This window comes from Quercus robur, chromosome 4 (genome assembly GCF_932294415.1).
Source record: "Quercus robur chromosome 4, dhQueRobu3.1, whole genome shotgun sequence".
Taxonomy (NCBI): domain Eukaryota; kingdom Viridiplantae; phylum Streptophyta; class Magnoliopsida; order Fagales; family Fagaceae; genus Quercus; species Quercus robur.
In genome coordinates this window covers 7909473-7936856 of record NC_065537.1, presented here as the reverse complement: position 1 = coordinate 7936856, position 27384 = coordinate 7909473, and the positions used below count along the sequence as shown (strand labels likewise).

The following is a 27384-nucleotide window of genomic DNA, read 5'->3' as shown; positions in this document are numbered from 1 at the left end:
AAAGTGAAGGTACTAAATTAGATTTTAGCTTGTTTTTAGAAAATTATGTATGTACGCATACATTACCCATATTTACTAGCTGAGCTTGGGACAATATGTTAGCCCAACAACAATGAATACTCAACATTTGTTTGCGCTCTACAACAGGCCGACAGCCCATTGTTGTTTTTAATGGTTAATGTTATTTTGTAGTGATTAACTGCGTATAAGATGCAAATGTACAAGGACATGTCACTGCATAGTATGCTAGGAATACTCAAAAGTACATGAAATATTGAACAAGGCAACTCATACTTTGCAGCTACCGGCACTCAAGCTTGTTACATCCTACATCTATGGTGGCACACTAAGACACAAGCAAAGAAAGATCTAGTGAATGCAAATCAAGTTGAGAAACAGGATTTCATCTAGCTTGAGCTAGTTGGGAAAAACAACACAGTTCAAATCTAACTATCATTGACAAACCCATTTATGATTCCCAGCAATGCCTCAAACACTCACACAACAGACGATTATTAAATAAACAACAAAGGGGGGGGGGGGGGGGGGGGGGGGGGGGAAACTTAAATGACATTATGGATGTCGGCCTACATAACTAAAATTCTCATCAAAGTTGTAATACTCAGTCATCCAAAACGCTTAACATTGTTCCATAATACAAGCACATAATAGTATATAAACTACTACCACCCAATAGCGTAGCCCCCCAAGTAAGGATTGATGAAACTGCGCGGCGGCTCTGAATTTTTTGTAATCCATCTACATAACAAAACCAAAACAATGGAGTATTAGAATCAATACAACATTCTCTAGTGCCTGAAACAAATACCAAGCATGGTACACTACAATGGACATGTGATTATTGCATTTTACAAACAAAAAGAACCAAATTGCTGATGTGTTGATTATCATGTAGTTCAAGCATTTGGGAATACGCCAAGTCCTAGATTTTGTAGTTTTTCCCTCACCCCCAGTTCTGTTTTGGGGTGTTTTGTAATGGATAATTCAGCGATGACTTGCTCTCACCTTGTTCTGTTTTCTTAGCTTAATATAAATCCGTATTTACCCAAAAAAAAAAAAAAAAAAAAAAGGTTTAAGCATTTTATCATGTAACATCAATTAGAAATGAAATAAATCAATAAAATGGAGCTTCAAACAGAGAATTAAGTCAAATAGATATACAATGGCAAGTTAGCAATACTATTCGTTATTGTTAGTTCCTAACCTCAAGAACAAACTATGAACCTCAACAATGCAATAACAAACCAATACAGAACAGAGATAAGAACAGTTCATTCATTCCCTTAAACAACTAGCACGCATGAAAAAAAAAAGACCTTGTACAGAACCACAAATACTTATGTTAAATAACAAAAAAACCCATTACAGAAACTCAAACACCCAAATAGTCAGATCAGACAAAATGTTAAAAACTGGAAAAACAAAATCCAAACAGATAGGAAAAAGTAAGTTCACACACACAAAAATAGAACGCAAAACGCAGCCTAAATCAGAATCTGTAAATTGTAAACTACACAATCCGATCCCATTTTGATAAATCTTAATCCAAACCAAACAAACATGTAAAGAAAGAAAAGGAAATTACCTTTCACTACTTATACACCGACACCCTCACCGCAGGAGCAGGACTCTTGATCGGCTCCGGCAGGTCTGCAACCCAATTAGATTCAGGCCTCACAGTCACATCGCTCAATTCGTAAGGCTCCGGTACCCTTCGGTTTGAGTTATCCGGCTGAGATAACCTCTCCAGATTCTCCTCGTTACGAGGCCGGTTGTAGCGAGCAATGGCAACGACGACTAACAGGCCGCCTGTTAGAGTTAAGATACCCAACAACACGAGCGGCACGAGTGGTGGTCGACTTGGTGGTGGTGGTGTGGTGTCTGGTGGTTGCAGAGTTTGGGGTGGTGGTGGTGGTGGCGATGGGTGGAAAGGTGGGAATGGAGGAAACTTTAGCGGCGGCGGCAGCGCTGGTGGAGTAAGGGGGGAGGGAGGTGGAGGTGTAGGCGAAGTGAGAGGAGGGGTAATAGGGGGTAAGGCTGGTGGTGGTGGTGGTGGTGGGGGTGGGGGTGCGATGGTAAACAACGTCAACAACAAGATAGCCATGGTGAAAGTATATTTGGATTTTGGGTGTAGAGGTTTTACTCGTTTGCTCTGAAAATGAAATAGCCATATAAAGGCAGGATTTTATAGTTGCTTGTAGCACCATTTTTTGGTAGGCGGTGGTGTGAGACTCAGCTACAGTCAAAGCAAGAGGAGAACGGTTTTCCATTACAAACTTTGCCGACCACTCCACCCAGCTGTGTTATTGTTTTACTAGTTTTTTTTTTTTTTTTACACTACTAAAAAGCCTAAAATACCCCTACTCTTAGTGACTACATCACATGGCTAGTCTAGTGGCTATATCGACAGCTTTTTCTTCACGCTGTGATCTTTTTCGTGGAGGACTTCGGCTTCTCCGCAACAAATTTTTTTTTTTTTTCCTATCTCGTAATCATACTTATCTCATCCTAGCGGATTAGAGTAATGTTAAGTAATGTGTTTTTGGGTTTAGCAATGTATTTGAACTTCATGAAAAAGTGTAATTAAGTATATGTATTTTTTTATTCTCAAAAAAAAAAAAGTATATGTATTTTTAACAATTAATTTGTCTAAAAAAAAATAAAGCTACCTTAGAAATATATTAGAAAAATGATTATGCATTTATTATTATTTTTTATGCAAAGTTATTAAAAAAAAACAGATTACAGATCACATGTTCAGCTACTGGCACTTGTTTATGAGTGTCTATTTGTTTGCTTTTATCCTTGTATCATTGAAAAAGAGGACAAGTACATTGGAAATGTTGGCATGTTTATTATTGGTCTCTAGGTCGAAAAACTTTAAATTTTGTTATTTTAGTTAATTTAATTGTTGGTTAAAAAGCTCAAAAAATTTCTAAAAGTTTTTGTTAAATCATTATTCTTAAGACATCTATTAAAATTTTCTTTTATTATCAGATAACTAAATCAAATTTTTTCTGGAAAAAAAAATTAACCTCAAATACTATATTTCTATTCCATTTAAAAATTAAATGTTTTTACTCTCTTCAAATATCACTTAAAAAATAAAAACTCCATATCAAACAAATAAAAACTCAGATCAACCACAAGCCCAAGCGCCAAGCGCCAACCTTGCCTCCATACTGCACATAACCTTTTTTTTTTACAAACAAAGATGTTCAGACTTCTTCGAGTATTTGATTACTTTGTGATTAATTCAGCCTTATAATACTCTTACATCTAATCAGTCACAAAGGACCCTCTTTCATCCTCGAAGAAATCTGCAACCCTAAGAGTATAACTTTCATATTTACTTATCAGCTTATATAAAAATTTATGTCTATTTTAATATAAAAATTTTACTTTTTATTTTTTATATCCAAGTTTCAAAAACAATTACATAAAATTATTTATTTTATACTACATTTCATTAAATTATTATTTTTTAGTAATTTGTTATTACTCTCTGTCTCTATATATGATTAAAGAAGAATTAAAAAATAGCTTTGCATATGAAAATTAATTATATATATTTACACGACTAATATAATAACAATTCAAATTTACATAAGTTTAAATATACTAACTGGAGCAGAATCATAATTCTTTTTGTTTGAAAGCCAATATTAAACTATCATATTCAATCACAAATCAAGCAAAACACAAAGTATATCAAGTAAAAAAAACAAAAGTTATACATTTTCTATGCTATTGATTTATATTACATCAAACGGTAGACATTCTGGAAATGAGTAATCCAAAAATATTTATTATCTCTACTTTATCTGTCGTTTATCTTATATATGTATATATATATATATATATATATATATTTATAGATCATTCCAAAATTAGAACTCATACATGTACATGTTTACAAAATGACCTCATATAAGAAGACTTCTGCAACCAACGAAATGGATTAAAGTGGCATGATAAATTTAATAATTGGGTGGCCCATGGCTGAGAAGAGGAGTATTGTATTGGGGAATGGAATTGAAATTGTGAAAGAAGGAAAATAATATTAAAAGCTAAAAAAAACAAAAAATACAAAAATATGTGGCTGGGGCTGGGGCTGGGAAATCAGATTCCTTGAGCGAGGGCCATCACTTACAAATTAAAATATTTTGTTTTTCAACCTATTGGCTAATATAGATTATTTGGTGGGCCATGCCTATACACGTGGTTTCCCCCCTGTATTCATCCGTAAAAGAGAATTGTGGCCGCCTAATATGCATTTACTGGGCCCCAAAAAAGAATTGTTAACAGGTATATTTGGTTGTTTTCCCAATGGGAAAGCCCCATTTTCAACGAAATTTCTTCCCCTAAAGACCTTAAAAAATTCTAAGATGATTATACCTAGCTCACTAGCTGGGTCCGCTAACAATAACGTGACTAGTTTTTTCTGGTGCGAGGGTCAAATTTTGGAAATTTCAGTCATTGCACTTATTTTAGTGTGGCTATTTTCTTTGCTTCTTTTTCTTTTTCTTTTTCTTTATATTTCAATAATATTAAAAAGAGAATTCAAATTGTGTATCATTAGGTAGTTGTTCCTCCCTGAATTCAATAAGAATAAAGTTTCTCTTCAAATTAATTTGAAAAGAAACTCTACAAACTTCTCATATATCTCTATATTGAATGTGAATTTTGAAAATCTAATCGTTAGATTGTATTTTTTTATTATATTTTTCATATATATAAAATTTCAAGAAGATCAAAGATCAATTGCTATCTCATTAAACAAATATTAAAATTTCAAATTTTTATGATCTAAAATTGTGTAAAAAAATAAGTTTATTGATCAAATAGTAAATAATATCTAATTTGAACGAAATTTGATGTGTATGTTAAGAATATAAAGAACATGAAATTCAATGGTTAGATTTTCAAAATTCACAAAAAAAAAAAAAAAAATGATATATGAGAAGTTTGAAAAGTTTCTCTCCAAACTAGTTTGGAGAGAAACTTTGTTCATCTAATAATCTCATCAACTTAGCCCTTCAAATCAATCACCTATGACCCTTCTCTTCTAAACCCTATACCCATAGATCAATATTAAACAATAAATAAATAAATAAAAAAGTGTCCAATGAAGAATTATCTAATTTATTATATGAGATCTATACATTATGAGATAAAAGATGTGAATATTAAATGCATGAGACTTTTTTTTTTTATTGAACTGAAGATTTTTGTTTTTGTTTTTATTTTTATTATAAATCAATAAAAAATAAAAAAAGAAGAAGAGAAGAGAAGATTCAATCATACTTCTAGTAATGAAATGAAATGAATGCCATCGCTAGCTACGTCAATAATCCAACGGCATCAATTCGGTCAAAGTCAACACCATCCACCATTCTAGAACCCACTCGGACACGTCATCATTTCTAGTAAAAGCTAATGATGTCACTGCTAATTGCACGAGTTAGTGGTATTCAAAATTGGCAAGTTTGAGTGTTCGAGTGTGTGCTGGCATTATATCCTAATTTTGGTTGCAACTTTGCAGCGCCCACAAGTTGATGTATACGTGACAGGTGTTCTTCATATGTATATTGGTGACTAGTTATCTGGGACCACACATCTGTGTGTCTCACACGCCGTAAAGAAACGAGAAAGAGAATGAGAATGAGAATGAGAGGAGAGAAAAGATTAAAGTTGGATTAGATTCATGTTGATGCTGCTATTATCTCAAGCCACGTTGAACTCCCAGAGAGATACTAACAAGGTAAGAAAATAAGTTTTAAATGGGAGATTGTTATTGGTCTTTATTATTAGGGTAAAAAAATAATTTTAATATTAGGTTCAAATTTAAATTATTAATAATTAATCACCTATGATTTATTGTGAAAATATTGTAAAAATATTATAAACTTAACACTTTTCCTATATAAATATACATTTTTTGTCATATAAAAAGAAAAGGTAGAACTTTATTGATTTTCAAAAGTACTACTAAACATACTAGTTTGTTGGACCTAAGCGCATTTAGAAAATATAAAACAGCTCATAAACAATTCGACCATGGGGGCCATCTGTAAAAGTTTATTTAATGACCACGAATTTTGAAGGTAAAATTAGAATCAAGGACTAGAAAAAGTAACTACTCACTAGAGATGGTCAATAAAGGAATGGATATATAGGTGTTGAAAATGATATCTACATAAATTTGGGTTTCTTTTACTTCTTGGGTTCAATGTCAACTTTTTCTTTATAGTTTGAAGTGTTGTAACTTGGAAATTGCTCCAATCATCGAATCATTATGGTTTAGTACAAATACATTTGCATAAATGCAAGATACTCAGAAACAGGAATAGTGTCTCTTACTCTGTATATTATTATTAGTACAAACTACAAGGTATCAAAACAAGAAATTAGGGAATACTATATATATATATATATATATATATATATATATGACACACATTACACTTTCCATTTTTGGAAACATTTTCATGGGAATTGTTTCAATTCCCGAGAAATTTTTTTTCAAAAATGATTAATTATTGTGTGCCCTTAGAACACACATTAACAAAATCCATATATATATATAAGATAAAATGCCAAGGGCAATGGAGGGAGCACAAATTATTGGCAAGGATTGCAAGTTCACGCAATCCTTTATATCTCTATATCATGCACTTGTGAAAGCTAAATCTATATCATTCAAAAATAAAAAGCTTAAGCTAAATGTATGTCATTTAAAAGTAAAAAGCTTAAGAAAAAACAAATCCACAAGCCCAACATTTATGAAATCACAAAGTACTTGGTGGAAGAGGAGGGGAGGAAGAAGAAAGAAAGACCTTGAGACAATGGTATTTTTTGGAGGGGAGAAATGTCATATGTTTAATTTATTTTAATTAGTTTTGGATAAATAATGATATAATTTTTTTTTTACAAATAAATTAGCTTGGTTTAGAATTACTTAGTTTAGTTTGTATTAGGATTAGTTTTATTGATATATTATTGGAAGTTAATATTTATTTGGAAGTTTGTCTTGTACAAATTTAGACGTTAAAAATGAATAAAGAATAGTCATGGTCCTCATGGATTTTTTTAATTACAAATCATTAGCCAGTTTAACTTGAAAGCCAGAACTTTCTTAAAGTTTTCCATTTTTATCAAAATATGAGACTTTGGTCCCCTCAAAGCAAATAATACAAAAGTAGGTTTTAATTAGCTCACAGATAATATTTTTTGTCATAGAATAAAAGATTTGTAGTTCAAATCTCTCTTACATCAAAAATCAATGAATGTTTTAACTAAATGATAAAAAACAATGATCTTACAGTAGAAAAATGAAAGGTTGAAATTTCATCAACTTTTTTTTTTTAAAATAATTATAAAAAGTAATCATTCTGTTATTGCTTGGTTGAGTTCATATGGTTGGTGGGGTACAATTGGGAATCTTGGGCGTCAAAGCCTTCATAATTAAACTTTAAAGTCGTCCACATCACTGATTTTTATAGAATTTCTAGAAGCAATATAAAAATGAAAAAAATCCAACAATTATCTGAAAAAGATCTAAGTTGTTGATGTTTAGAGCGTCTTGATTGGGTTTTACAGCCATCAATTTTGGAACTTTTCAAAGTTGAGAAAAAGGCTTCAAAACTTTCATGATTTATGTTGTATTTCTGTGCTGTTGTAGATAAATTTGTGTATTAAGCTACATGGTTGTTTTAGGCTTTCTGGAATAACTATGGCAGTTAACAAGAAAGAATAAAACAATAAAAAACTTAGAACTACAGGTTTTTCATCGTGATATTGTTATTCAATTTGTCTCCAGTGCAGATCAGTATGCTGATATTTTTACAAAGTGCCTTGCTTCTCCTGCCTATACATGATTATGAGCCAACCTCTTACTTCCTGTAAGGAATTATTCAATTGAGGGGATGTTAGAGTGTAATCATCCACACGTGTTGTTAATGCTATTGCTAATCTAGACAGCACTCACACACGCGTTATCTAAGAAAATTAGAGTTAGTTTCAGTCACTGATCTGTTATGTAACTGTTAGACTTGTAATTATATATGTACAGGAACATTCAATTTTTTACTCTCTCTTTCTCCCTCTATTTTCCCCAATTCTTGTTTTAGGTTAAACTCTTTCATTGTTTTCCACAAAGAAACCAATACAAAATTGGGTCCATTACATAATCATTTTGTTAAAATATATTAGATTAACACCGATAACCTCCATTTTCAAGTAATTTTTCACCTAAAAAATCAATTAAACTAATTTCTCCCAAATCAAACAATAGACCCAAAATAATCAATAACCCATAAGTCCACAACCAAAAAACATGTGAGTACCAGCGTTGCTTAGTTTAGTTCAATATATATCGAATACTGGGTAGCTAAGTACCATTGGCAATTAGGGATGACAATTTTGCCCCACCTTGCCCTACCCCACCCCGCAAAGGTGATGGGGCGGGGATGGCGTAATATTTTGTCCCGCACCCCGAGGCAGGGTAGGGATGAGTTTAGTATTTTTATCCCCAACCTGCCTCGTCCCCACCCCGTACTAATAAGGACTATAATTGTAAATTTAGTAAACTCTAAATCACTAATATTTAAAGTGAAACACAAGACGCGGGACAAAATATTTTTTATTCTAATACCTACTACTACTGAAGCTCTCTAACCCTTCTCCCTTCTCTATGTGTTTTTCAAGTTTCAAGCTAGACTCCACTCCTAGATGTTGCTTTTTAGGTTCATCTCATTCAATATCTTCCCTTTTGTTTTAGTGTTTCTTAAATTAGTTTTTTTCAATTTAAATTTTGGTTCTTTTTTTCTATCTAAAATTGGAATTTTTGTTTATAGCTATTGAAGAAGCACAATTGGAAGGAAAAAGGTACTAGTCACTTAGTGCTTCTAGTAGACAGTAGGTTTGTTTCTTATCATGCTCCAAATGTTTCTTCTTCTTCTTTTTTTTCTTTTTTTTTTTTTTCTTTTTTTGCACATTGTTTCATGTTTTTCAATCAAATGACTATAATATATTTGTCTCTTGAAAGTTGTTGATATATTCGGCCCCACACTAAGATTTCATTATGTTTATTGGGTTATATTTGTATTTTTATATCTAACTTATTTTTTTCTTTACTATGTGATAGAGTCACAATTTTTAAAATTATTTGATTGATAATCTTAAAGATTTTATCTTTGTTAATGTGGTTAAATACTTATATCTATATCTTCTTATCTACATTATTTTTCCTTGAAATGTGTGAAAGAATCACACACGGTTTAATTTACTTGAATTTTTTCATAAGTGATATAAGTTTATCTTTTACATTGTTCTACATTGTTTGTGTTGGTGACTTTTGGCTTAGGTTTTGGTGTATGTTTATTACTTTTTTAGGATTGCTAAGTTAATAAATTATCAAAAACAGTTTTTTTAGGAATGACTTCAAGTGAAAGCAATGGTAGCTCCAATCCATCTATCATACCCATTGACAGCTATCAATCTGCAATGATGGTAGATGAAGATAATACAACCCCCTGTTCAAATTTGTTGGATAGGCCAGAAGATGCCCAAGCCCAACCTAACAATGAGATAACTGAGGAACAAGGGAGGTTGAAATCAGTTGTGTGGAATCATTTAAAAAAAGGAAAGTTGATGGGAAAGACAAGGCTGAGTGCAACTATTGTACGAGATTGCTTGTAGGGGGGGGGGGGGGGGGTCTAAAAATGGCACTAAACATTTGCTTGACCACTTAAAAATATGTCCTAGGAAAAAGTTTAAGGACATTAGGGATATGAAACAAAAAATTTTGGTGAGGGATCAACATAAAGTGGACTCGATGGCAGGTGTGAATGCTTATCATTTTGATCAAGATGAATCAAGAAAAGAACTCACTCGTATGATCATCTTGCATGAGTATCCCCTTTCTATAGTTGATCACATTGGCTTTAGAAGATATTCAACTTCTCTTCAACCATTGTTCAAGATGGTTTGTAGGAACACAATCAAGAAGGACATTATGAGCATCTATGATCATGAAAAGGAGAAATCAATGCATGAAATAGAAAGGAATCGGAGTAGAATTGCTATTACCATTGATATGTGGACTTCACAAAACAAAAGGCAAGGGTTTATGGTTGTAACGGCACACTTCATTGATAATTTATGGAGATTACAAAGCCAAGTTATGAGGTACATTTTTTATAAAGTATTTATTCATTTTTTTTATTTAAATTCTTTTCAAATATTGTATTAACTTATTTCACTATTAGTTATAATAATTTAAATTTCTTATTTTAGGTTTATTTATGTGCCATCTCCACATACAAAAGAAGTGTTTTTTGATATCCTTCTACAAACCTTGTTGGAATGGAATATTGATAGGAAGTTATCTACTGTGACAATGGACAATTGCAGTACCAATGATGTAGTTATAAATATTATACTACACAAGCTTCAACATAGTACAATGATCAATGTTGCATATGCATTATGCAGCACATGTTCTTAATTTGATTGTTCAGGATGGTTTGAATGCTATTGGGTCATGCATTGAGAAGGTTCGTGAGAGAGTGGGATTTTGGACTAGATCAACAAAAAGAAGGCAACGGTTTACAAATATGGTTCGACAATTACATGTTGAATGTACCAAAGAACTAGCCCATGATTGTAAGACTCGCTGGAACTCTACTTATCTTATGCTTTCTACTGCTATAGAGTATCGAGATTTCTTTTTTCGATTGAGCCAAAGGGAGTCATCTTATAAGTGCATTCTAAAAGAGGAAGAATGGGAGATGACAAGTAGTATATGTGAGAGATTGGCATTGTTTACAAGGTTACAGAGCTATTCTCAAGTACCTCATATACTATAGCTAATCTTTTTTTTCCTAAGGTGTGTGAAATAAAAATAGCTTTGAATTCTTGGTTCACAAGCCCAAGTGATATGATTAGGAGCATGACATTTAAAATGTTAGAAAAATTTAACTGTTATTGGAATGTGATTCATGGTGTTATGGCTGTGGCAACCATTTTAGACCCAAGATATAAGATTGAATTGTTGGAATATTATTTTCCTCTTATTTATGGTGATGAAGCTGAAAATGAAATTCAAAAGGTTAGAGATACTTATTATGAAATGATTTGTGACTATACTTCTGGGAGAATGGGTAGGGAAGGTACTCGTGGCACTTGTGTAAGTGAGGATCCACAAGTTGATGACTCCTTTATGGACTTTGAAAGATATCTTAGTTAGAAAAAAAAAAGAGTGGGAATATTAAATTGGAGTTGGAGCATTACCTTGAGGATGCTCTAATGCCAAGAACTTTGGAGTTTGATATTTTGGCATGGTGGAAATCTAATGGGCCGAAGTATCTTACTTTGCAACGTATTGCAAGGGATATCCTAGCCATTCTAATGTCAACTGTTGCTTTAAAGTCAGCATTTAGCACAAGTGGTAAGCTGCTAAGTCCACATTGCAGTAAACTTCATGCAAATACCGTGGAGGCATTGATGTGTGCTCAAAATTGGTTATGGGCTGAAATCAAAGGTAATCAAATTTACTAGTTAATCTATTTAATGATTTATGTTGCTGCATTCTTCATTGTATTTTTCAATTGTTTGATTGAATTTGTTTTACTTTTTTTAGGCCTTTCATCTATTGTAGATGGAATTGAAGCTAATACATTCCAACACATCCTTGATGATTCTGCTGATAAAGAAGAAAGTGGTGTCACTACATAGGTAGAAAGCGAAAATTATTGTTAAAGAACTAGTCAATTTTTATTTTGTTATAAGACAATGTTTATTTTGTTAAAGAACTAGTTAATTTTCCTTGATGATATCGTTCATGCAAAGACAATATTTATTTTGTTATAAGAAATTTTGAATTATGTTGTCATGTATTAGACTATTTAAGTACTTGGTTTATTTAAATGCTTGGATTCTAAAACAATTTGTTTTGTTGTGATTTATATTATTGTAGCAAATAATTTATTTATATATATAAAATTGTATTAGGGGCGGGGCAGGTCCCTACGGGGCCTCGAGGGGCGAGGATGGGCCAAGGTAGTTTGCCCCACGCACCGAGACGAGGCAAGGATAGAGACGAAAATCCCATCCTGCTGACCTGCCCTGTTGCCATCCCTATTGGCAATCTTAGGCGTCAAGTCCAAAAAGGAAACTTCAATTTGAGTTCTTTAATTGAAGTTGAAGTTGTGCACATCAACTTCAATTTGTGTTCTTTAATTGAAGTTGAAGTTGTGCACATCACTGTTTTTGTCATTTGGAATCTATAATAAGTTAAGCCCACCAACTTGATGTTGATAATGGATTAAATCACTCAGTGTGGGGGACACTAAAATTTATAGCTGAAATTGACATATTGTACAGTCCGGTCAACAATTCAAGCGACGAAAGCCATGTTTCTTGTTGAGGAGAAAAAAAAAATGTTTGTTTTGTGATTTTTAAAGTGAAAAATTAGTTTTAGAAAATGCCATTTAAGGGAGTTAAAGTTAATCGTACTAATTCAACCGAAATTAACAAAGGGATTAAATTGACAACAACTAAATCTCATGGACTAATTTGACAGCTGGAATAAAAGTGAAGGTACTACATTAGAATTTAGCTTGTTTTTAGAAAATTATGTATGTACATATTGCCCATATTTACCGGCTGAGCAGGAGACAAATATTAGCCCGACAACAACGAATACTCAACATTTGTTTGCGCTCTACAACAGGCCAACAGCCCATTGTTGTTTTTAATGGTTAATAACATAGGAATTTTGTAGTGAGTAACTGCGTATAAGATGCAAATGTACAGGGACATGTCACTGCATAGTATGCTTGGAATACTCAAAAGTATATGAAATATTGAACAAAGAAACTCATACATTGCAGCGACCAGCACTCGAGCTTGTTACATCCTACATCTATGGTGGCACGCGAAGACACAAGCAAAGAAAGATACTGGTGAATGCAAATCAAGTTGAGAAACAGGATTTCATCTAGCTTGAGCTAGTTGGGAAAAACAACACAGTTCAAATCCAACAACTATCATTGACAAACCCATTTATGATTCCCAACTATGCCTCAAACACTCACACAACACACGATTATTAAATAAACAACAACGGGGAAAAACTTAAATGACATTAGGGATTGTCGGTCTATATAACTGAAATTCTCATCAAAGTTTTAATACTCAATCATCCAAAACGCTTAACATTGTTCCATAATACAAGCACATAATATTATATAAAACTACTACCATCCAATAGCATAGCCCCCCAAGTCAGGATGGATGAAACTGCGGCGGCTCTGAACTTTTTGGTAATCCATCTACATAATAAAACCAAAACAAAGGAGTATTAGAATCAATACCACATTCTCTAGTGCCTTAAAGGCTGAAACAAATACCAAGCATAGTAGACTACAATGAACGTGTGATTATTGCATTTCACAACCAAAAAGAACTAAATTGCTCATATTTGATTATCATGTAGTTCGAGCTTTTGGGAATAGGCCAAGTGCTAGATTTTGTAGTTTTTCCCTCGCCCCCAGTTCTGTTTTGGGTTCTTTTGTAATGGATAATTCAGGGATGACTTGCTCTCACCTTGTTCTGCTTTCTTAGCTTAATATAAATCCGTATTTACCAAAAACAAAAACAAAAACAAAAAAAAAAAAAAAGTTCAAGCATTTTATCATGTAACATCCATTAGAAATGAAAAAAATCAATAAAATGAAGCTCCAAACAGAGAATTAAGTCAAATAGATATACAATGGCAAGTTAGCAATACTATTCGTTATTGTTAGCTCCTCAAGTACAAGAACAAACTATGAACCTCAACAATGCAGTAACAAACCAATACAGAACAGAGATAAGAAACAGTTCATTCATTCCCTTGAACAACTAGCACGCATGAAAAAAAAATGACCTTGTACAGAACCACAAATACTTATGTTAAATAAACAACAACAACAACCAAAAAAAAAAAACCATTACAGAAACTCAAACACCCAAATAGTCAGATCAGACAAAATGTTAAAAACTGGAAAAACAAAACAAAATCCAAACAGATGGGAAAAAGTTAAGTTCACACACCAAAATAGAACGCAAAACGCAGCCTAAATCAGAATCTGTAAATTGTAAACTACACAATCCGATCCCATTTTGATAAATCTTAATCCAAACCAAACAAACATGTAAAGAAAGAAAAAGAAATTACCTTTCACTACTTATACACCGACACCCTCACCGCAGGAGCAGGACTCTTGATCGGCTCCGGCAGGTCTGCAACACGATTAGATTCAGGCCTCACAGTCACATCGCTCAATTCGTAAGGCTCCGGTACACTTCGGTTTGAGTTCTCCGGCTGAGATAACCTCTCCAGATTCTCCTCGTTACGATGCCAGTTGTAGCGAGCAATGGCAACGACGACTAACAGGCCGCCTGTTAGAGTTAAGATACCCAACAACGCGAGCAGCACGAGTGGTGGTCGACTTGGTGGTGGTGGTGGTGTGGTGTCTGGTGATTGCAGAGTTTGGGGTGGTGGTGGTGGTGGCGAGGGGTGGAAAGGTGGGAATGGAGGAAACTTTAGCGGTGGCAGCGGCGGCGGCAGCGCTGGTGGAGTAAGGGGGGAGGGAGGTGGAGGTGGAGGCGAAGTGAGAGGAGGGGGAATAGGGGGTAAGGCTGGTGGAGAGAGGGTTGGATCTGGCCAGAAATGAGTGATTGGTGGTGGCGGAGGCGACGGTGGGGCTGGTGGTGCGATGGTTAACAACGTGATCAACATGACAACCATGGTGGTGAAAGTATATTTGGATTTCGAGGGTAGAGGTATTTGAAAATGAAATAGCCATATGAAGGCAGGCTTTTATAGCTGCTTGGAGCACCACTGTTTGATACTTGGGGGTGTAAAGAACAAGAAGAAAGCAGTTTGCCATTACAAACTTGGCACCGACCTTTGACGAGTTTTACCACTGCTATCTTTTTATTGTTTTGGCCTCTCCAACTATAAAAAGCCTAAAATACCCCTACTCTTAATACCTACGTCACATGGCTAGTGATGTTGTAGTGACTACTAGTGGCTACTCCTACTGCTTATTCTTCACGCTGTGATATTTTTCGTGGAAGACTTGGCTTCTCTGCAGCATTTTTTAGCTCATACCGCTCATACTTATCTCATCCCAGTGGATTAGAGAGTAAAGCTTTCTAAATTAGAAAACTATCTCATACCGCTGAATTAAAAAAAAAAAAAAAAAACATAGGTTATTATTAGTATTTTTTAATATTGAATATATCATTTTTCATGTCAAGATCTAAGGAAATATAATTATAAAATATTTTAATGGTGTTGCATATCAGTTTTATATTTTAATCCCTTGGTTTTTATGGGTCACGAAAAGCACTAAGTTGATGGCACCTACCACCTAGCCAAAATGTCAAGTTTTCAAATTGGGTTAACGTAATTGTTTCTTCTTGGTAGTGGCCACACAATTGCAGTATCATACTTTAATGACGGAAGTTGTTGATTATGCTATATAGATGATCTCAATCATTGCAAATTTAAACTTGTATGTAATTAGTTATACACATCTATTAAAAATAATTATAACATATTTCTATTTAGGAAGACTATTAAATATTGTAATGTTGCAAATTGGGTTTTGATTATGCAAAGTTTTAATGTACTAAATTGCCAATGATGGTATGCCTAAATGCACATTAGAAAAAATGAGACCATCAAGGTCTACTCAAACCAAGAGGCGTAAAAAAATAAAATAAAATAAAACAAACAAACTTATCAAGATTTGGCACAAATCATGAAGTTAATTTAAACCGATAGAAGAGTGAGATATTTTGTCAAATACATAATGTGCATGTTCCCAAATTTCTAATTGTATTGAATGTTTTCCTAACTTTCCTTTGGAGTTTGGATGTAGAGCGTAAAGTGAAATATACATGTAAAAATTTAAAGAGACAAATAATTATATGTATGTAGAACATAATCATATCACATGTGTAAGGAAGAAGAGGGGTGGAATTGTTTTATAATGTTAAAAGAAGAAGCCTTATATGTCCTTCCAAACTCTGTCTCTCTCATCATGAACCCATCCAAAGAGCAGCCAACCAAAACCATGAGAACTGTTGTCATACACTTTGTCCATTTGTGGATTGCCCCACCTTGGATTTCACATAATTTTAGATATAGTGGACCATCTTAGTTGTGACAAACTGACAGTAATGAATGAGTTTCGATGTTCTTGGAAGTTATTTAAGCCAACATAGTTGGCTTCTTTAATCACCATCAAGGAGAGAGGTAGTGATCCAGTGGGAAGTAAAGAAATTAAGAAAAAATTAAATTTAATTAAAAAATAACAATGATGTGTAAAAGTGTGGAGGTTAAAACATAAAGAAGTAAACTACAGCTCAATCGTCTTTGGTAATAAAGTATTTATAGATGATGATTATGTGTTTTTTTTTTTTTGGATGCAAAGAGGAATTTTATTTAAAAGAAAACAGATTACAAATCACATGTTCAGCTAGTGGCACTTCTCTATAAGTGTATTTGAAAATTGTCCATAATATGTTGCTCATAAACAAAAATATTCTTTATTTGTTTGCTTTTATTATTGTATCATTCAAAAAGAGGCATGTACATTGAAAATTTTGGGATGTTTATTATTGGTCTATAGGCTATTTATTTGTTTGCTTTTATTATTGTATCATTTTTTTTTTTTTTTGGAACATATTATTGTATCATTCAAAAAGAGACAAGTACATTTTGAAAATTTTGGGATGTTTATTATTGGTCTATAGGCTATTTATTTGTTTGCTTTTATTATTGTATCATTCAAAAATTTAGCTAATCTAATCGGAAAACCTTAGATTTTGTTATTCTAGTTAATTTAAGGGAAATGTTAAAGAATACCTTAAAGATATTGGTTTAGAAATTATTTTTAAAAATATTTCGTGGAAAAATGAGAAAGTAATTAATTTCATTGGTTAAAAAACTCAATTAACATTTTTTTCCCATAAAAAATCCTAAAATTTTTTGTTAAATAATTATTCTTAAGATATCAATTAACTTTTCTTTTTACTATTTACAAACAAGTGAATCAACCTTTTTTTTTTGGAAAAAAAAAACAAAATAAATAAATCAACCTCAAACACTATATTTCTATTCCATTTAAAAATTAAATGTTATTTTTTACTCTCTTCAAATATCATTAAAAAAAAAAAAAAAAAAAAACTCCATATCAAATAAATACAAACTCGGATCAACCACAAGCCCATAATTGTGCATAACTTCTTCTTTTTTTTTTTTCTTTTTCTTTTTTACACAAAAGAGGGTATCTAGATCTCATCGAGTATTTAACTATTCTCTTGCGAATGCTGTCCCCTTATCCCACATGCACCAGGTTATTACATGGAGGGATTTCATAGATATTATGAGACTTTAGGAATCAATAAGCCAATTCCTTGGATTGACTATACATCACTTTCATTGAATTACAATCTATGACTGGTTTATATTTAATTTTTGATTGTTTTTTATAATCAAATTATATTTTGTTTGTAATCCTTTTTAATGTTGGTCTTTAGATGAGGACTTTAAACTAAATGGGAAATCCTAGTTAATTGTCAAATTGATAGCTTCAGTTTATTATTATAGGATTTATTTCTTGAAATACTTTTTATGTTCTAATTTATTGAGATAGGTAGAAATGGTTCTTTTAAGGGTGAATGTGGTTGTTGGTGACTGTCTGATAACTTCGTTTTGTTCGTCAACAATTTTCAACTAATCGTGTATTAATAATTAATTGGACAATCACAGTTAATTTTCAACTAAAAAATAATTGTATGTTCCATGCTTGAAAATATTCAGAAAAATTAAAGATCAATAGTTATGCCATCAATGACATGTTTAAATTTCAAGTTTTTGTGGTAAAAAATTATGCATAAAAAATAAGTTTATTGATCGAAGGGTAAATAACATCCCAATTTGAACAAAATTTGACATGTATGTTAAGAACATAAAAAATATGCAATCCAATGGTTAGATTTTCAAAATTTGTATCAAATAAAATAATATAAGAGAAGTTTAAAAAATCTTTCTCCAAACTAATTTAAAGAGAAACCTTGTGCGACAAATCACCACCCTTTCTAAATTTAATTTTGTTAATAATAAATATTTTAAATTTTTTTTCATATCACAAATACCTCCTTGCATCCTGCACGTACACCAAACCTGTGCCGTCTCTTTCTTTTGTTCCCAAACTTAAATAGTTTTTAATTTTATAATAAATTTTTAATTTTTCCTTCCTAAATCAGTTAGTCCAAATAGGTTTTAAAAACAAATATTGATGGTTTAGCCTAACGTTAGCCATCCTCTCAATAAAGTAAAAAAAAAAAAAAAAAAAAAAAAAAAAAAAAAAAAACTTTTAACATTTTCATCCTTTAGTTTATTTTATTTTCAAAAAATAAAAAATCTATTTTTAATCACAATAGAAAATTGAAGACAAACAGAGAAATAAGATACTATAGACAATAGAGTAAAGATATTCAAGCAAAAACACATTTGCCTTTTTTGTTTTTTTATCAATATAATTTATGTGGTTAGTTTTTCTTCAAAATTTTGATACAAATGATATTTATATGTTTTTTTTTTTAATTGTGTCAAATGGTTACTAAGAATTAAAATATCAATAAATTACTAACTTGTTTATAAAGTGATTTTACGTGTAATTACTCTTTTAATTTTTGCTATAACGATATATTATATTACAATGGATACATGTTTACAATGTTTACTAAGAATTAAAATATCAAAAAAATTATAAGTCATACATGTATTATATTACAATGGATACATGTTTACAAAATTATCTTAGTCATTGTACTTCTTTAAATGTGGCTATTTGCTTTGCTTCTCCTTCTTTCTTTTTTTTCACACTCTCAACAATTTTAGAAAAAGGATTCAAATTGTGTATAATATGGTGGTTTCCCCTCTCTGAACTCAATGATTTCATCAATTTGGCCCTTCAAATCAATCACTCGTGACCCTTCTCATCTAAACCCTATACCCAAAGATCAATATCCAAAAAAAAAAAAAAAAAAAGTGTCCAATGGAGAACTATCTAATTTATTATATGAGATCTATACATTATGAGATAAAGGATGTAAATATAAAATGTATGAGATTTTTTTTAATTGAATTGAAGATTTTTTTGTTTTGTTTTTATTATTAAAAAAATAATAAATAAAAAAGAAGAAGAGAAGAGAAGATTTATACTTCTTGCGAAATGCAATGAAATGAAATCAACACCATCTCTAGCTACATCAATAATCCGACGGCTTAAATTCGGTCAAAGTCAACACCGCCACCATTTCTAGAACCCACTCGGACACGTCATCATTTCTGGAAGACTGGTAAAAGCCAATGACATGAAACTGCTAATTGCACAAGTGTAGTGGTATTCAATTCCCATAGAATTTTTTTAAAAATATATATATAAGTAATTGGCAAGTTTGAGTGTTCGAGTGTGGTACTGTGTATTTTCGTAATGGCAGTTAGGTTTTGTTAATGCATTATCCTTTACACCAAAAAAAAAAAAAAAAAAGTGTTCGAGTGTGTGCTGGCGTAGATTCTGGTTGCAACTTGACAGGGCCCACAAGTTAATGTATACGTGACACGTATTCTTCATATATTGGTGACTAGTTATCTGGGACCGCACATCTGTGTGTCTCACACGCCGTAAAGATATGAGAATGAGAATGAGAATGAGAATGAGAATGAGATGAGAGAAAAGATTAAAGTTGGATTAGATTCATGCTGATGCTGCTTTTACTTTAAACCACGTTGGACTAGAGAGAGCTATGGTGATTGGTGCATGCACTTAAATATTAAAAATTGTTATTTAAAAATATGTGTAAAAATATCTATGAGTGAAAAAGTGTATAAAAATACATGTAATGTTATTTAAAAATTGAAAATTATTGTTTGAAATCATATACCAAACACCCCATTAACCAAATAGAAAGACAAGTCATATATATAAATATATATATATATATATTGTAATATAAAAGGTATAACTTTATTGATTTTCAAAAGTTTTTTTTTTGGATAGATTTTCAAAAGTAGTACTAAACATACTAGTTTGTTGGCCCTCTACTCTCTTAGAAAATATATAACAGCTCATAAACAACTCGACCTTGGGGGCCATCTGTAAAAGTTTATGCAATGACCACGAATTTTGAAGGTAAAATAGAATCAAGGACTAATTCAGCAAAAAAAAAAAAAATTAGAATCAAGGACTAGCTAGAAAAAGTAACTACTCACTAGAGATAGTCAATAAAGGAATGAATATATAGGTATTGAAAATGATGTCAACATAAATTTGGGTTTCTTTTACTTCTTATGTTGAATATGTCAACTTTTTCTTTGTAGTTTGAAGTGTTGTAACTTGGAAATTGCTCCAATCATCGAATCATTATGGTTTAGTTACTTTAGTACAAATACATTTGCATTAATGTATGATACTCAGAAACAGGAATAGTGTCTCTTAGTCTGTGAATTAGTACAAACTACAAGGTATCAAAACAGGAAATTAGGGAATGCCAAGGGCAATTGAGGGAGCACAAAATTATTGGCAAGGATGGCAAGTTCGTGCAATTCTTTATCATATTCTTTATATCTCTATAATATCATTCGCTTGTGAAAGCTAAATCTTAAATGTATGTCATTCAAAAGTAAAAAGCTTGAAAATTTTGAGAAAAGGCAAAACAAATTCATAAGCCCGACATTTATGAAATTACAAAGAAGTACCTAGTGGAAGAGGAGGAGAGGAAGAAGAAAGAAATACCTTGAGACAATGGTATTTTTTGGAGGGTAGGAATGTCATGTGCTTAATTTATTTTAATTAGTTTTGGATAAATAATGATATAAATATAAATATATATATATATATATATACACAAATAAATTTGCTTGGTTTAGAATTACTTAGTCTAGTTTGTATTAGGATTAGTTTTATTGATATATTATCGGAAGTTAATATTTATTTTTATCTATTTGGAAGTTTGTCTTGTACAAATTTAGACGTTGACAATGAATAAAGAATAGTCCTGGCCCTCATGGATTTTTTAATTACAAATTATTAGCTAATCAAACTTGGAAGCTGGGAATTTCTCAAAGTTTTTCATTTATATCAAAGTATGCCTTAGTCCTCACAAAGCAAATAATATAGAAGTAAGTTTCAATCAGCTCACAAATAATATTTCTTGTCATTGAATAAAAGATTTGAAATTTAAATTTCCTTGCACAAAAAAGTAATAAAAGTCATAGTGAAATGATAAAAATCACCATAGAGTAAAAAATGAAAATGAAAAGTTGAAAATCTATTGTTTTTTATTTTTTAAAAGGGGTCCATATGGTGGGGTACAGTTGGGAATCTTGGGCGTCAAGCCTTTATAATTAAACTTAAAGTCGTCCACATCACTGATTTTAATAGAATTTCTATTAAAAAAAAAAACCGACAATTATCCGAAAAAGATCTAAGTTGTTGATGTTTAGAGTATCTTAATTGGGTTTTACAGCCACCAATTTTGGAACTTTTCAAAGTTGAAGCCCACCACCTGGATCTCGTTAAAGGATTACAAGGGAATCAGCGTCAATGTGGGGGAACTTAACCGAAAATTTATAGGTGATATTGGACAAATCGGGTAGCGACTAAGAAAAGAAAATCAGGGTTTCTTTTTAAAGTGAGAAATTAGTTTAAAACAATGCCATTTAAGATGGTTAATAGTATTAATTTAACTGAAATTAACAGAAAGACTATAATCTCTATTTTTAACAAAGGGATTAAAGTGACAAAAACTAAATGCCATAAACTAATTTGGCAAATAAAAGTGAAGAGACTAAAATATATTGGTCTAATAAGTAATAGCAATAAATGCTCAACATTTGTTTGGGCTCCACAACAGCCCATTATTGGGTTTCTATTTTTTTTTTCGGCTATCAGCACTCAAGCGGTCAAGCTTGTTGCTGTTTATGTTGGAGCAAATTATAAAAGTAAACACATCTTCATCTATAGTGGCACGTGAAAACAAGAGCAAAGAAAACCAATCAGAAAAAAAAAAGAGCAAAGAAACAAACTAGTGAATGCAAAATTAAGTTGAAATAGTGTTTCATCCTGCTTGTACTAGTTGGGAATGAACAGCGCAAAAGTTTTGTATGTGCAAGCGCATGAGACCCTGGTCTCACTAGCAAGTGGGCCCTATACCTATGAGGCCCGTCATGTCAGTGAGACAAAGGGCATTGAGATACCTTCTCATAAACAACACAGTTCAAATTCCACTGCTATCATTAATAAACCCATTTATGATTTCCAGAATCCCAGTTATGCCTCAAACACTCACACATGATAATTAAATAAACATGGGGAAAAAACTTAAATGACATTAGGGATTGTCAGTTACACAACTGAAATTCCAACATTCCAATTCCCATCTTGGTAGACTGCATTTTCAGGGAAAACTGCTACCACATACTACTACCATCCATATTTTAATACATAATCTTCATAAAACGTGCCCATGATAGTAGAATATAATAGTACTACTAAAATCCAATATTGTATGCCCCCGAAGTAAGGATGGATGAAACTGCGCTGCTGCTCTTGATTTTTTGTCATCCATCTATGTAACAAAACCAAAATAATGGAGTATTAGAAGCAACTGCACATTCTCCTGAAAACAAATACCAAGAGTAATAAACTACAATGGACATGTGATTGCATTTTACCAACCAAAAAGAACCAAATTGTTCATGTTTGATTATCATGTAGTTCGAGCATTTTATCATGTAACATCCACCAGAAGGAAACCAAAAATCAACAAAAATGGAGGTCCAAACTGAGAATAAGTCAAATAGATATCCAATGGCAAGTTTTCAATACTATTCCCTATTGTTAAATAACAAAAGAACTTCCAACTTTTATTCACAGCTAGCTCTCAACTCAATTTTTCTTTTCTGTTTCTAGCTCAAAAGGTAAACACAAGCCCCCGTGCACACACACATATATATGAATTCCTAATCTTGGAGTTCTCCTACTATTAATGGTGTTTACTAGTTTGAGATATAATTCAATGCAATGTAAAGTCTTTTATGCTATGTTTGGAAGTTTAGAGGGGAGGAGAGTAGAGAGGAATGATTATCCTCCACCTTGTTTGGATTTTTTTAAAATTAAGTAAAGGAGAGGAGAATAATTAGTATTTTCATAATTTGTAATTTTGTTAATATGGTAAGGAAAAATTTGGTAATTTATTTGGTTAAGCATTTCTATGATATACTCTCTCTCTAAATCTCTCCAATTTGAAGAAATTAAAAAAGATGAGTTAGAACCCCTCCAAATTCCTCCCCTTCCTCCCTTAAAAAACATTCAAACAAGTAATTTAACTTACTCTCCCTCTCCCTCTCTCTACTCTACTCCCCTCTACTCTCCCTCCATCCAAAGAAGCTATTAGTATAATAATCACTCTTAGCTAGGCTTATAGAAATATCAATAACAAAAATGGTGTTAAGTTATGATTAAATGCAAGGTGAAAAAAAAAAAGAGATAAAAGCACAAATAAAAGCACAAGCTGATTGCGGGAAGCTCTGTGGGGTTCTAATTGCCAGTGTTTTTATAGTGGACCCCAAAAATCATTCAGACAGAATGGTTTAACAGAGATGCACAAAAAAACAACTAAAAACTAAAAAGGATATCGACATTGTCCGTATCAACTAACAAGTACTACTAACTATTAGCTCAAAATTAGATTGTTTTCCTTATCTCTTTACTTTTTCTTTCCTTTCTCAGAACCAGCAAATACCCTTTGCTAAAATAGCAAAACAGAGCGTGTGCTAAGTACAAACATACATACCCATTATAACCAACAAGAAGACCACCCAAATACAAACGCAGGCTGAATCAGATTCTATGATTTGCCAACAAATTTATCAACTACACAACCCGATCCCATTTTGATCTATGTTAATCCAACCCAAAACAAACATTTAAATAAAAAATTAAAGAAAAGAAAAAGAAATTACCTTTCACTTCACTACTATTACACCGCCACCCTCAACGCAAGAGCAGGACTCCCGATCGGATCCGGCAGCCTCGCAAGCCGAGTAGGCACATTCGTCACAGTCACACCGCCCAATTCGTGAGGCTCCGGTACCCCTCCGTTTGTGTTCTGCGGCTCAGTTGTCCTCTCCGGATTCTCCTCCTCTCTGCCAGGCCGGGTGTAGTGAGCAATGGCAAAGACCACTGCGAGGCCGATTGTTAGAGATAAGATACCCAACGGCACGTACAGCGCTGGTGATGATTTACTTGGTGGTGGTGTGGTGTTTGGTGGTGACAGAGGTTGGGGGGGTGGTGGTGGTGGTGGTGTGAAAGGGGGCAATGGGCGGAAAGGTGGGAGTGGAGGAAACACTAGCGGTGGCGGCGGTGGTGGTAGAGGTGGAGGTGAAGGTGGACAGAGGGTTGGATCTGGCCAGAAAAGTGGCACCGGTGGTGGTGGTGGTGGTGGTGGTGGGATGTAAATGTTGAGGATGGTAAAGAACATGAACAAGGCAGTTAACATGGTGAAATATTTGGATTTTGGAGCTGTGGGTGTTACTTGCCATAACCATAAGGCTTGCTTTTATAGTTGATAATTGGATCCCCGTTGTTTGGTAGGGGTTCTCAGCTACAGTAAGGGTATCACAATTATCCATTACCAACTTCGCCGACCTTTCTCTCTCTCTCTCTCTCTCTCTCTCTCTCTCTTCCCATGGATTTCTTCTTCTTTCTTTCTTTCTCTTTCTAGAAACATATGTGGCCTTATCTTTAGTAGTATTGTTTTGCATTAAACATTATAACTCTTTTTTTTCAGTCTCCACTACTTAAAGAACCTAAAATACCCCTAGAGAGCTTCTTCTTCACGCTTACCTTTTTCGTGGAAAACTTTTCTTCTGCAACATTTTTTTTTTAATCTATAAGAATACGTCAAAACTAAAGGAAAGTCATTGACAATCAGACTTATTTTGGCCTAACATATTGTTATTAATAATAACCCTCTCCCACACTCAGTTAAAATTTGTTTAACTGAGTGGGTTAATTATCTAGGATTTAGATCATGTAGTTTAGGCGTCCGGATTTGATAACTACACCCAAACCCAAAGAAAAATATATGACTTAAATCTGAATTTTTGACCTGAAATAAAAACAATAGTGACTCAACCCTTTTTTCGGACCAAGTCAGGTCAACCCGACTAACTCGTGACTCAATTCATTTTTTAAATAAAATCCATATTTGTTTTGAGCTTTATAATGTACAACTCAAACTCAATTGACAAAACCCTAAACCCTAAAAATGAGCTTTTTATAATGTTTTTGGATAGTGCCATTATATATATAATTGTATCTATGTATGTTTTAATGCCATTTAGATACAATGGACTTAAGAACGCAATTGAAACATTCTTCTCACTTGAAAATGCAAGAAGTAAAGTTTTCAAAATCAAATGACAAAGTATGCCAAGATAAATAGATAATATGATTGCAATAGGGTCAAAACAAATATTTCAAATTATATACATACACATACGAGAAGCATTCACTAGTGTAAAAGAGATCATGTAAAAATAATTAAACAAAATCAAACTTTGATATATGTTCTCAAATTGAAATAAAGTGTCAACCACCATGCATCTAAAATTAAGCACAACTATTAGATTATTTTTCAATATATTAGATTATGAAACAAGTTTTCAAGATTGTAAATTTCTCTAAATCTTTTTATTCTTTTGTCAAATTAGCTATCTATAAAGCATTTGTAATTATGTTCTCAATTTTGAGATGTTGATATTATGTGAAAAGTGAAACTTGTGTATTATATCTTCAAAAAATAGATTACACTCGTTTATGTTTGTTTTGCTTTTGTTAGCATTGCTAAGATTTTGTATAATTTTATTATTAATGAATAAGTATCGATTTATTGATTTATGTTCTTTCTTGACATGGGTGAATTCAAATTAATTCACTTCACAATTCACACCAAGTAATTTGATGCATAACTTACAAAGTGACAAATACGTGTTTTTTTGTTTTTGTTTTTTTATGTGAAAAATACGGGTTAACTTAGACCTGACCTAACCCAACTTGTTTGCCATGTCTGTAATTTGAGATCTGGGGTTTTGTGTACTCAATAATAATTGGCTACTATGAGTCTATGACTTGTAATTGAGACCCACTATTGATCGTTCATAACTTCAATTGGGCTATCCTCTACGACTGATTTAAATTTAATTTTTGGTTGTAATTCTTTTTATTTTTGGTCTTTAGATGAGAAAATTATAGAATATTTTGCGAATACAACAAATTCATACTCCCTCATCTTATATGAATAATATGTGATCTCACTATAAATTTAATTAGTGGAATCCATTTTTATGTGAGAGAAAAAAAAAATGCAATTATTGTATAAGAGTATTATAATCACCCCTTTAGACAAGGATTTTAAACTAAATGGGAAACTCTAAACTAATTGTCAAATTGATAACTTCAGTTTATTATGATTTATTTCTTAAGATACATTTTTGTTGTTCTAGTGTATTGTGATAGGAAGAAATAGGTTTTTGTGGGTATATGTTGCTGTTGGTGAATTTTTGTTTTTTACTTACTGTACGTGGTTGTTTGATAGCAACGTTTTTTTTTTTTTTTTTTTTTTTGGTCCTTTGAAAAATGAAAGAAGATAACTTCGTTTTGTTTGTCACCAACTTTGTTTTGTTCGATAGCTTCGTTTTGATTGGACAATAACAAACAGAGACGTCCCCATGTCCCCAGTCCCCAGTCACCAGCGCCCTAAACTCCCATCCCTTTCCAAATTAATTTTATTTAACAATAACCATAGCCACACTAATCCTACCTTATACCAAACGTCCAAACCCCCTTTGGCCCTATCTTTCTTTTCTTCCCAAACTTCAAATAGTTTTTATAACAAAAAATATTTAATATTTTCTATTAGGGTGGGAATCACTGATTTAGAAACTTGAGTTTACATAAAAATAAAATTATGTTTCATGAACGCTCTTTTTATTTCAGTGTACGTATTTTACCTTGTTTATTTTGTTATAAAATTTGGTTAACTTTAAAATATTTTACACTCTTTTAAGTGTAAAATTGAGGCAAGTAGAAGTAAAATGTTTTACACTTAAAACAAGTGTAAAACATTTTACATCTCACAGTTTCACTCACACTCACATACTCTCAGTTGGTTCTCCTTGTCCCAACTTCTCATCAGCCATGTCGACCACCTTGGTCGCCTTTGCATCTC

At 32.4% G+C, this 27384-nt stretch overlaps 1 protein-coding gene and 1 long non-coding RNA gene across 3 annotated transcripts; both read right to left on the bottom strand.

The window, feature by feature from the left end:
- Positions 1-568: 568 nt before the first annotated feature.
- On the bottom strand, positions 569-14972 carry LOC126720495 (proline-rich receptor-like protein kinase PERK2). Of its 2 annotated transcripts, none has more exons than XM_050422991.1 (2): positions 14246-14972; positions 569-759 (listed from the first exon to the last, which is right to left on the bottom strand). In XM_050422991.1, exon 1 carries the CDS (start codon positions 14816-14818, stop codon positions 14252-14254), a length of 567 nt encoding a protein of 188 aa, XP_050278948.1. In that variant the 5' UTR covers positions 14819-14972; the 3' UTR covers positions 569-759; positions 14246-14251. The 2 variants fall into 2 exon arrangements, with proteins under 2 accessions (XP_050278948.1, XP_050278949.1); XM_050422992.1 differs by lacking the exon at positions 569-759 and adding an exon at positions 13152-13358.
- Positions 14973-22349: 7377 nt separating this feature from the next.
- Positions 22350-25020, bottom strand: LOC126720493 (uncharacterized). Its single transcript, XR_007653456.1, has 2 exons — positions 24116-25020; positions 22350-22719 (listed from the first exon to the last, which is right to left on the bottom strand). It is a non-coding gene; the product is annotated as an uncharacterized LOC126720493 (long non-coding RNA).
- Between the last annotated feature and the right edge of the window lie 2364 nt (positions 25021-27384).